At 42.6% G+C, this 12584-nt stretch overlaps 1 protein-coding gene across 4 annotated transcripts in view; it reads left to right on the top strand.

The window, feature by feature from the left end:
* Positions 1 to 12584, top strand: part of kif13ba (kinesin family member 13Ba) — a 173563-nt gene that overhangs the window by 133225 nt on the left and 27754 nt on the right. For all 4 annotated transcript variants that reach the window (XM_061963691.1, XM_061963689.1, XM_061963692.1 and 1 more), the window contains exons 19-24: positions 1389 to 1551; positions 1638 to 1793; positions 1870 to 2019; positions 9164 to 9289; positions 9349 to 9522; positions 9605 to 9762. In XM_061963691.1, the coding sequence (XP_061819675.1) occupies positions 1389 to 1551; positions 1638 to 1793; positions 1870 to 2019; positions 9164 to 9289; positions 9349 to 9522; positions 9605 to 9762 (927 nt within the window). The remainder of the gene's footprint in view (positions 1 to 1388; positions 1552 to 1637; positions 1794 to 1869; positions 2020 to 9163; positions 9290 to 9348; positions 9523 to 9604; positions 9763 to 12584) is intronic.

The raw sequence follows: 12584 nt of genomic DNA, 5'->3' as shown, positions 1-12584 counted from the left end.
GAAATTCTAAGTTAATTAAAGCTGCAAGCAGCATTGGTCGGGCCCGCGTATTTGGCAGGTGCTAGTCCTAAGTGTCCCAATACTTTTGTCTACTTTTAGTCTGAAGTGTCCCAAGACTTTTGTCTAGTGTACCTACCTTGTCTGCATTGTGTAGGCATGTTGGTGCTTCCTGCTTTTGAGCAGCCATCTTAAAAAAACAGCAGCGCAGCAGCATCAGTGCAGCGGGTCTTTGAAGGGTCATAAAATCAAAACCGGAGCAGGTGTTAAAAAGCTGTTCTATACTTTTATACACAAGGGTTCAATCTCTCCTGTGTTAGTTTGAAGCCTAAACGACAAACGCGCTCAGAGGAGATAGATTTTGAAGGAAGGTGACCGGTTTTTACAAAAATGTTGTTTTGAAGGGGGAATAGCAAACTTCCTGTTGATTTTTGCTGGGGGTTGTCAATTTATGAAATGTAGGTCTAAGTGAGACCTACATTGAAGTTTTTGTTTCATGTCTCTCCGACCTTCCCAGTGGGAGTTACAGGCAGTTTTGTCATTTTTTTCTTCCGAGGAGCAGTTTTTTCTCCGTTTTATTAAAAAATTGCTCTAGAGCGCACTTTTTAAATTTGGGGTTAGGTTTTTTTATTAGATCGCAATTTCTGCTAGTCCTGATGTGTGTGTTCAGTTCGGTGAGTTTTGAAGCATGTTAAGGGGGTCAAATTACAGCTCAAAGAGGCAAAAGTGACTGTTTTTAGTACTTTTTTGTCTTGAAGGGGGAATTGCCAACTTCCTGTTGATTTTAGCCCAAGGATATACAATTATGAAAACTAGGTCTAAGTCAGACCTACATAGAGGATTTTGTTTCATGTCTTTCCGACCTTCCTAGTAGGAGTTACAGGCAGTCTGTTGTTTTTTTTTCCTAGGGGGCGCTAGAGCGCAATTTTGAGTTTTGGGGTTCGGTTTTTTTATTAAAAGGCAATTTTTGCAGATCCTGATGTGTGGGTCAAATATGGTGAGTTTTGAAGCATGTTAAGTGGGTCAAATTAGTGCTCAAAGAGGCGGCGGAAGAATAAGAAAGAAAGAATAAAACCTTACAAATTCAATAGGTCCTTATGGCCCATTGCATAAGGACTCCCTGTGGGAGTCCTTATGCAATGGGCCATGCGGGCCCTAATTATTATTTGCAAAAAAAATAATAAAGTTTATGAGTTTGAACATCAAATATGTTGTCTTTGTAGTGCATTCAACTGAATATGGGTTGAAAAGGATTTGCAAATCATTGTATTCCGTTTATATTTACATCTAACACAATTTCCCAACTCATATGGAAACGGGGTTTGTACATTGGAAGAAAATGTATTGTACTGGTCACCCGTCATCACGTTACTGCTCCGTCTACCCTGCAGGGAGGCGGTGTTGCTGAGGAGTTTGCGGCGGTTGCGGGAGCAAATAGTGCGAGCCAACCTCCTGGCGCAAGAAGCTTGCTTCATCGCCGACGAGCTGGAGCGCCACACCGAGTACAGGGTCACCCTCCAGATCCCCTCAGACAATTTAAACGCCAACCGCAAGGTGTGGCGGACACACACCCGGCACGCCGTCGTAGGTTTGTCTGCACATCGCATACTTACCGTGTGTGTGTGTGTGTGTGTGCGCAGAGGGACGCCGTGCTCAGCGAACCGGCCATCCAGGTACGGCGCCGCTGCCGCGGGAAGCAAATCTGGAGTTTGGAGAAAATGGAGAACCGCCTGGTGGACATGAGGGAACTGTACCAGGAGTGGCAGGACTACCAGCACCATGACCACGACAACCCAGTGAGTGAGTTTTGCCAAGGCGACGGCGTGGAGCGGAAGCTGAGCGCTTAACGGTCTCTTCTCTTTTCCCCTCCAGATGATGCGCTCGTATTTCCGCCGGGCCGACCCCTTCTTTGACGAGCAAGAGAACCACAGTCTGATTGGCGTCGCCAACGTCTTCTTGTCCTGCCTTTTCTACGACGTCAAGCTGCAGTACGCTGTTCCCATCATCAACCAGAAGGGGGAGGTAGGCCTTCTTGAAAGGGAATTACAGTAGATTTTTGTCTGTTCACACTTCCACCTTCAACATTACACGTATTTGCACTAGGGCAGGGGTCGGCAACCTTTACCAGTCAAAGAGCCATTTTGACCAGTTTCACAAATTATAGTAAACAATGGGAGCCGCATACATGTTTTGAAAATTTAAATGAAATTAAAGCTGCAAGCAGCATTGGTCGGGCCCGCGTATTTGGCAGGTGCTAGTCCTAAGTGTCCCAATACTTTTGTCTACTTTTAGTCTGAAGTGTCCCAAGACTTTTGTCTAGTGTACCTACCTTGTCTGCATTGTGTGGGCACGTTGGTGCTTCCTGCTTTTAAGCAGCCATCTTAAAAAAACAGCAGCGCAGCAGCATCAGCGCAGCGGGTCTTTGAAGGCTCATAAAATCAAAACCGGAGCAGTTATAAAAAAAAAAGCGCTTCTGTCATTGTAATCACAAGGGTTCAATCTCTCTCCTGTGTTAGTTTGAAGGCGAAACGACAAACGCGCTCAGAGGAGTTCGTTTTTGAAGGAAGGTGACCGGTTTTAAAAAAAAATTTGTTTTGAAGGGGGAGTAGCAAACTTCCTGTTGATTTTTGCTGGGGGTTGTCAATTTATGAAATGTAGTGGGAGTTACAGGCAGTTTTGTCATTTTTTTCTTCCGAGGAGCAGTTTTTTCTGCGTTTTATAAAAAAATTGCGGTAGTGCACAATTTTTAGATTTGGGGTTAGGTTTTTTCATTAGATCACAGTTTTAGCCAGTCCTGATGTGTGTGTTCAGTTTGGTGAGTTTTGAAGAGGCAAAATTTACTGTTTTTAGTACTTTTTTGTCTTAAAGGGGGAATTGCCAACTTCCTGTTGATTTTTGCCCGAGAATGTACCATTAATGAAATTTAGGTCTAAGTCAGACCTACATAGAGGTTTTTGTTTTATGTCTCTCCGACCTTCCTAGTGGGAGTTACAGGCAGTCTAGTTTTTTTTTTTTCTAGGGGGCGCTAGAGCGCAATTTTGATTCTTGGGGTTTGGTTTATTTATCAAACGGCAATTTGGTTTATTTATCAAACGGCAACTATATAAATAAAGATTGATTGATTGATTGATTGATGTCCCATTGATGTCCCATCGGGAGTCCTTTTGCAATGGGCCATGCGGGCCCTAATAACACTGCATGCAAATTTTTTTTTTTTGCTTTGTGCTATGTTTGAACCAGGGGTCTCAGACACGCTGCCCACACCTTTTATGTGGAATTTAGTGGCTGGTGCGGCACGCGGGTTTTAAATGAATGGCTCCGCGTCATGCGTGCCGTGATGGTACAGTATATAGCACCCACTACAGCCAGTGTGCCTGATCAACCACACGTTGTATGGGGCTTCCGCTTGCTCACGCTGGTTACAGCAAGGCATACTTGGTCAACAACCACACAGGTCACACTGACGGTGGCGGTATAAAAAAAAAAAAAACTTTAACACTCTTACTAATAATGCGCCACACTGTGAACCCACACCAGACAAGAATGACTAACACATTTCGGGAGAACATCTGCACCGTAACACAACATAAACACAACAGGACAAATACCCAGAATCCCATGCAGCCCTAATTCTTCCGGGATACATTATACACCCCCGCTACCAAACCCCGCCCACCTCAACCAACGCACAGAGAGGGGGGGGTTGATGTGTGAGGGAGCAGGGTTGGGGTGGGGGCGGGGTTTGGTGGTAGCAGGGGTGTATAATATAGCCCGGAAGAGTCAGGGCTGCATGGGATTCTGGGTGTTCGTTCTGTTGTGTTTATGTTGTGTCCACTATTGTGTCCATTATGGGTGTGTCCATCATGGGTGTGTCCACTGTTGTGTTCATTATGGGTGTGGCCATTATTGTGTCCATTATGGGTGTGTACATTATTGGGTCCATTATGGGTGTGGCCATTATTGGGTCCATTATGTATGTGTGGCCATTATTATGTCCATTATGGGTGTGTACATTATTGGGTCCATTATGGGTGTGTCCATTATTGTGTGCATTATGGGTGTGGCCATTATTGTGTCCATTATGGGTGTGTACATTATTGGGTCCATTATGGGTGTGGCCATTATTGGGTCCATTATGTATGTGTGGCCATTATTATGTCCATTATGGGTGTGTACATTATTGGGTCCATTATGGGTGTGTCCATTATTGTGTGCATTATGGGTGTGGCCATTATTGTGTCCATTATGGGTGTGTACATTATTGGGTCCATTATGGGTGTGGCCATTATTGGGTCCATTATGTATGTGTGGCCATTATTATGTCCATTATGGGTGTGTACATTATTGGGTCCATTATGGGTGTGTCCATTATTGAGTCCACTATGGGTGTGTCCATTGTTGTGTCCATTATGGGTGTGTTCATTATTGTGTCTGTTATCGATGTGTCCATCATGGGTGTGTCCACTGTTGTGTTCATTATGGGTGTGTCCATTATTGTGTCCATTATGGGTGTGTCCATTGTTGTGTCCATTATGGGTATGTTCATTATTGTGTCCATTATGGGTGTGTTCATTATTTTGTCTATTATCGATGTGGCCATTATGGGGGTGTCCATTACTGGTGTGTCCATTATTGTCTCCATTATGGGTGTGTACATTATTGTGTCTATTATCGATGTGGCCATTATGGGTGTGTCCATTATGGGTGTGTTCATTATTGTGTCTATTTTCGATGTGGCCATTATGGGTGTGTCCATTATTGTGTCCATTATGGGTGTGTACATTATTGTGTCTATTATCTGTTTATGTTGTGTTAAGGTGCAGATGTTCTCCCGAAATGTGTTTGTCTTTCTTGTTTGGTTTTCGTTCAAAGTGTGGCGCATTATTAGTAAGAGTGTTAAAGTTGTTTTATATGACCACCGTCAGTGTAACCTGTGTGGCTGTTGACCAAGTATGCCTTGCTGTCACGTACGTGTGCAAGTGGAAAATGTATATTGTTTAACAAGTGTTGGGCTGGCACGCTGTTAATACAGATTGTAGAGGGCGCCAAATGTTGTACCATCATGGCACGCCCTTATTATAGCCGTAAGGGTGAAAATCGGTGAATATTAATCCCGGGGGTTTTCTGCAAGATGCACTGAAATCTGTAAATCTCACGGGAAAAGTGGGGGGTTCAGCAAGTAAGCTGCTGAGCCGCATCAGAGTGGTCAAAGAGCCGCGGGTTGCCGACCCCTGCACTAGGGTTTTACGGTATACCGGTACTGGTATAGTATCGCCGTACTAATGAATCAAAAACGGTACTATACTCTGTTTGAAAAGTACCGGTTAAAGACAACAGATGATTAGATTACCACGTACCACCTGTGAAATCTAATCACCTGCCAGCTGTGTCTCGCCGTCAGCACATGCCCCGCCCCTATCCAATAGTGCTCCGCCCTCAACACCATCGACAGAGGCGGTGACCTTTACTCCTGCAAGCGCGCTGATCACACTCTCCCTCCACAAATAAAAACATCGATATCGACCGATATAAAATACTTATATCGTGATACAGTTTTCAGCCATATCCAAAAGTAACTGTGGTAAACTGCCACAAAGAAATGAATACATGGGAAACCCTGCACTCACAAAGCTAGAAGCAGTAACACTCGAGCAAGAGTATTATTATCTCAGTATTTAAGTACCGTATTGTCCGGACTATAGATCGTATATACTCTGTTTGAAAAGTACCGGTTGGCCATATTTTTTATACAATAGCTCACCGGCGTCACAATGTAAATGCCACGGGTGGATCCACACCTAACCACTGATTTTCTTTCTCATCCGATACCGAGTAAAATCTAGGCTGGTATCGGTGATACCTGATCCGGTATCGATACTTTGTGAAAATGTATCCAATGTGACTGCTAAAATATGAAATGTTGTGTATTTCGAATATTAACAGCATAAAAAATACGGTTATTTATTTATTATTCTTATTATTTATTATATACTATTTATTATCCTATTTAGTATTTTATTATATTTCCTACTACATATAATGTATTATTATAATTTCAAATTTTGAAGTATATTGACAAAATTGTACACAAAAATAGTGTTTCAAATCCTAACTACAGGAAATAAGTAACATATTAAAAGCAATGAATTAATAAGAACTACTATGAGAATAAAAGGTATGTCACAATTCTGTTACAATAGCAGACTCGCGCAAATTGCGTTGGGTACATTTCTACCATGTATGGATATATCCGCTTGGTCTCGTTTGGAGGAAGTATAAAGGAAGGCAAGATTATTTTATAAATATCTCCGCCATGCCTCCATGGTTTGACTTCTCAGGCAGAGCAAAAGGGCTGGTGTTGGATCCGTGGTTATTACTTTCTACTTCACTAGTTATTTTTAAATACTGGTATCAAGTGTGTAGATATTGTATCTGCTGATGTAGTTCTGTTGTAAAAATAAAGGCCAATACAGATTTTTTTTTAAAAATGCATCAAAATGCCAAATATGGTCACCGATAATGGGTTTATCTCTTCTTTTTATAGGTGTGTACATTATGGGTGTGGCCATTATTGGGTCCATTATGGGTGTGGCCAATGTTGGGTCCATTATGGGTGTGGCCATTATTGGGTCCATTATGTATGTGTGGCCATTATTATGTCCATTATGGGCGTGTACATTATTGGGTCCATTATGGGTGTGGCCATTATTGTGTGCATTATAGGTGTGGCCATTATTGTGTCCATTATGGGTGTGTACATTATTGGGTCCATTATGAGTGTGGTCATTATTGGGTCCATTATGTATGTGTGGCCATTATTATGTCCATTATGGGTGTGTACATTATTGGGTCCATTATGGGTGTGGCCATTATTGTGTGCATTATGGGTGTCGCCATTATTGTGTCCATTATGGGTGTGTCCATCATGGGTGTGTCCACTGTTGTGTTCATTATGGGTGTGTCCATTATTGAGTCCATTATGGGTGTGTCCATTGTTGTGTCCATTATGGGTGTGTTCATTATTGTGTCTATTATCGATGTGTCCATCATGGGTGTGTCCACTGTTGTGTTCATTATGGGTGTGTCCATTATTGTGTCCATTATGGGTGTGTCCATTGTTGTGTCCATTATGGGTATGTTCATTATTGTGTCCATTATGGGTGTGTTCATTATTTTGTCTATTGTCGATGTGGCCATTATGGGGGTGTCCATTACTGGTGTGTCCATTATTGTGTCCATTATGGGCGTGTACATAATTGTGTCTATTATCGATGTGGCCATTATAGGTGTGTCCATTATGGGTGTGTTCATTATTGTGTCTATTATCGATGTGGCCATTTTGGGTGTGTCCATTATTGTGTCCATTATTGGTGTGTACATTATTGTGTCTATTATCGATGTGGCCATTATGGGTGGGTCCATTACTGGTGTGTCCATCATTGTGTCATTTATGGGTGTGTACATTATTGTGTCCATTATGGGTGTGTCCATTATGAGTGTTTCCATTGTTGTGTCCATTATGGGTGTGTCCATTATAAGTGTGTCCATTGTTGTGTTCATTAGGAGTGTATCCATTATGGGTGTCTCATTATTGTGTCCATAATGGGTGTGTTCATTATTGTGTCTATTGTCGATGTGGCCATTATGGGTGTGTCCATTACTGGTGTGTCTATCATTGTGTCCATTATGGGTGTGTACATTATTGTGTCTATTATCGATGTGGCCATTACGGGTGGGTCCATTACTGGTGTGTCCATCATTGTGTCATTTATGGGTGTGTACATTATTGTGTCCATTATGGGTCTGTCCATTATGGGTGTGTCCATTACGAGTGTTTCCATTGTTGTGTTCATTATGGGTGTGTTCATTATGAGTGTGTCCATTGTTGTGTTCATTAGGAGTGTGTCCTTTATGGGTGTGTCCATTATGGGTGTGTTCATTATTGTGTCTATTATCGATGTGGCCATTATGGGGGTGTCCATTACTGGTGTGTCTATCATTGTGTCCATTATGGATGTGTACATTATTGTGTCTGTTATCAATGTGGCCATTATGGGTGTGTCCTTCACTGGTTAGTCTATCATTATGTCCATTATGGGTGTGTACATTATTGTGTCTATTATCGATGTGGCCATTATGGGTGTGTCCATTACTGGTGTGTCCATCATTGTGTCATTTATGGGTGTGTCCATTATTGTGTCCATTATTGGTCTGTCCATTATGGGTGTGTCCATTATGGATGTGTCCATTATGAGTGTTTCCATTGTTGTGTTCATTATGAGTGTGTCCATTATGGGTGTGTCCATTATGAGTGTGTCCATTATGAGTGTTTCCATTGTTGTGTTCATTATGAGTGTGTCCATTATTGTGTCTATTATCGATGTGGCCATTATGGGTGTGTCCATTACTGGTGTGTCCATCATTGTGTCATTTATGGGTGTGTACATTATTGTGTCCATTATGGGTGTGTCCATTATGAGTGTTTCCATTGTTGTGTTCATTATGAGTGTGTCCATTATGGGTGTGTCCATTATGAGTGTGTTCATTATGAGTGTGTTCATTAGGAGTGTGTCCATTATGGGTGTGTCCAATATTGTGTCTATTATCGATGTGGCTATTATGGTTGTGTCCATTATGAGTGTGTCCATTATTGTGTCTATTATCGATGTGGCCATTATGGGTGTGTCCATTACTGGTGTGTCCATCATTGTGTCATTTATGGGTGTGTACATTATTGTGTCCATTATGGGTGTGTCCATTATGAGTGTTTCCATTGTTGTGTTCATTATGAGTGTGTCCATTATGGGTGTGTTCATTATAAGTGTGTTCATTAGGAGTGTGTCCATTATGGGTGTGTCCAATATTGTGTCTATTATCGATGTGGCTATTATGGTTGTGTCCATTATAAGTGTGTCCATTGTTGTGTTCATTAGGAGTGTGTCCAATATTGTGTCTATTATCGATGTGGCTATTATGGTTGTGTCCATTATGGGTGTGTCCAATATTGGTTCCATTATGGGTGTGTCCAGTATTTTCCAGTCGCTGGAGGGTATCAGAACATAACTTCTGTGCATAACAGAGAGAGATCTACTGTTAATTAGTATTAGTAGACATGTTTACGTTACGACAACAATGACTTGTTCTCTTTCTCTCCCGTCGCTGTCAGGTGGCCGGACGTCTCCATGTGGAGGTGGTGAGGGTGGGAGGGGCTTTAGAGGACAACATTGCTGGGGGAGATGATCCTGACAACAACCTGGACTCTGAAATCCAGGACCGCAAACTCGTCTGTATGGTAAGAAATGTCCGTGAGCAGCTGGCAAGAATGTTTGCATCATGTGTGACCTTCTGCAGATCAAGATCCTGCAAGCCACCGGTCTCCCCCAGTACCTGTCCAACTTCGTCTTCTGCCAGTACTCCTTCTGGGACCAGCCCGAGCCCATCATCGTTGGTCCTGAGGTGGACCCCTCGTCCTCGTCGCCCAGCACCAAGGACCCACACTGCATGGTGGTGTTTGACAGCTGCAAGGTGAACACCCCTGCCAGGGAACAAACCTTTTTTAAGGACTTCCTCAGTCAGCATGACACGCCTTGTCTCCTGGACTCAACAGGAGCTGGCCGTGTCCGTGTCCGAGGATTTCATCGAGTACCTGACGGAAGGAGCGGTGGCCATCGAGGTGTTTGGACACAGGCAGGCCGACGCAGGCAGGAACCCCGCCTTGTGGGACCTCAGCATCATCCAGGCTAAGACCCGAACACTAAGAGACAGGTAACACACCTTATGTATACTGTGTGTGTTAACCTTGAGTTCTTTGGAATGTATTATGGCTAGGGAGACGTTGTGCTTGTATTATGGCTAGGGAGGGGGAAGGAAAGAGGGGTTTTTGGCGTTGGGAAGACAGACCATTTTGGGAGGCGCGATAGAATGTTCTAGGGTTAGACTGGTCTCAAAATGTATATTGGCAAAGCTTTGAAAATATACAACAAAATACCTATTCTGTCTCTGGTGGTTTTTCAACTCAGCTTTAAGTGTCGTAAAGAGCTTGGGAGCGAATTGTGACTTGAATTCCCTGGGAGGAACAACTGGTCCAAAACACAACAGTGTACACCATCATTATGTTACAAGGTGCACATAAATGCTCTAGTACAGGGCTGGCCAAACACTTCAATCAAAGCATGATGCGGCCATTGTGATATTTTCAGTTTGCAAAACCAATAAAATATACAATTTTTTATTTTTTTTAAACCTTTAGGGCTCCCCTCAAGTTTGGCTCTGAAGACCTGGAAGGGTCTCAGTCATAAAAATGTTAAAAATATGTCATATTTTTAATATTATTAAACTTAAATCTAGTTCAACTTCAGATCTATCAGTCATTTATAGAGATGTCCGATAATGGCTTTTTTGCCGATATTCCGATATTGTCCAACTCATAATTACCGATTCCGATATCAACCGATACTGATATATACAGTCGTGGAATCAACACATTATTATGCCTAATTTTGTTGTGATGCCCTGCTGGATGCATTAAACAATGTAACTTTACCATGAATTGATTAACGTGGACCTCGACTTAAAGAAGTTGAAAAACTTACTCGGGTGTTACCATTTAGTGGTCAATTGTACGGAATATGTACTCATACTTGCCAACCTTGAGACCTCCGATTTCGGGAGGTGGGGGGATGGGGGGGCGTGGTTGGGGCAGGGGCGTGGTTAAGAGGGGAGGAGTATATTTACAGCTAGAATTCACCAAGTCAAGTATTTCATATATATATATATATATATATATATGTATGTGTATATATATATAAGAAATACTTGACTTTCAGTGAATTCTAGCTATATATATATATATATATATATATATATATATATATATATATATATATATATATATTTATTTATTTTATTATATATATATATGTATATATATAAATAAAAGAAATACTTGAATTTCAGTGTTCATTTATTTACACATATACACACACATAACACTCATCTACTCATTGTTGAGTTAAGGGTTGAATTGTCCATCCTTGTTCTATTCTCTGTCACTATTTTTCTAACCATGCTGAACACCCTCTCTGATGATGCATTGCTGTGAGGCACTCACAAAAGTGCTTTCATCAAATGCGCTAGAGTCTGGAATCTTCCATCTCTCCCTAGCATGGCCCAAAACCGGTCAATCTTTGCTTCCTGAGGAAGATCTTCAGTGCCAAGCACTTGGTAGTCCTACTACTAGTAGTCTACTTCTTCCCGGAGGCTATCCAGGTCCAATCGCAGCTGCGGCTTGGAACTTACAAGTTGTTATGAGAGTAGCGTATGTGTGTGTGTGGCCCTTAAATAGGTGAGCATGTGAGGTGAGTGACATCAGTGAGTGTGTGGGCGAGAGAAGAGAGGGAGCGGTAGCGTGAGTGCGGGCGGGGACTAGTTTGTTTTGTGTTGGATTGGCTGTGTGCAAGCAATCAATAAAGCAAGATTTGCAACTAATCGCCGGACTCAGGCAGGAAAGGTGCAACAAAGCGTATTTCTTCATCTTACTCGTCGTCGGCGTCGCCATGGCTGTATCTTCCTCGTTCTTCTGCTTCGTCTCCTTGTTGTGTGCGCAGTTGTGCACTGCACTCTCTAAAAGCCGTATATGTTATTGATGTTATAGATGGCAGTATTGTCCTGTTTAAGAGTGTCACAACATTGCTGTTTACGGCAGACGAACTGCTTTACGGTAGACAAAAACATGACTGCTGTTGTTGTGTGTTGTTGCCGCGCTGGGAGGACGTTAATGAAACTGCCTAACAATAAACCCACATAAGAAACCAAGAACTCGCCCTCCATCATTCTACAGTTATAATGTGTTTGGGCAGGCACACTGTTTATATCGTGGGAAAGCGGACTCAGGGGGCGTGGCCTCCAGCTCCGCCTGAATTTCGGGAGAAAATTTGTCCCGGGAGGTTTTCGGGAGAGGCGCTGAATTTCGGGAGTCTCCCGGAAAATCCGGGAGGGTTGGCAAGTATGTATGTACTGTACTGTGCAATCTACTAATACAAGTTTCAATCAATCAAACAAAAACAAGGTTTTCCAAAACAACTTCAACTCAAGTTATGGAAAAAAGTGCCAACATGGCACTGCCATATTTATTATTGAAGTCACAAAGTGTATATTGTAGCGTCCCGGAAGAGTTTGTGCTGCAAAGGGTTCTGGGTATTTGTTCTGTTGTGTTACGGTGCGGATGTTCTCCCGAAATGTGTTTGTCATTCTTGTTTGGTGTGGGTTCACAGTGTGGCGCATATTTGTAACAGTGTTAAAGTTGTTTATACGGCCACCCTCAGTGTGACCTGTATGGCTGTTGACCAAGTATGGCTTGCATTCACTTATGTGTGTGTAAAAGCCGCTTATATTATGTGACTGGGCCGGCACGCTGTTTGTATGGCGGAAAAGCGGACGTGACGACATGTTGTAGAGGACGCCAAAGGCAGTGCCTTTAAGGCACGTCCCCAATAATGTTGTCCGGATGGAAATCAGGAGAAATTCGGTAGAATGGTTGCCCCGGGAGATTTTCGGGAGGGGCACTGAAATTCGGGAGTCTTCCGGGA

This window comes from Nerophis lumbriciformis, linkage group LG06, assembly GCF_033978685.3.
Source record: "Nerophis lumbriciformis linkage group LG06, RoL_Nlum_v2.1, whole genome shotgun sequence".
Classification (NCBI taxonomy): Eukaryota; Metazoa; Chordata; class Actinopteri; order Syngnathiformes; family Syngnathidae; genus Nerophis; species Nerophis lumbriciformis.
This window is presented reverse-complemented; position numbering and strand designations above follow the sequence as displayed.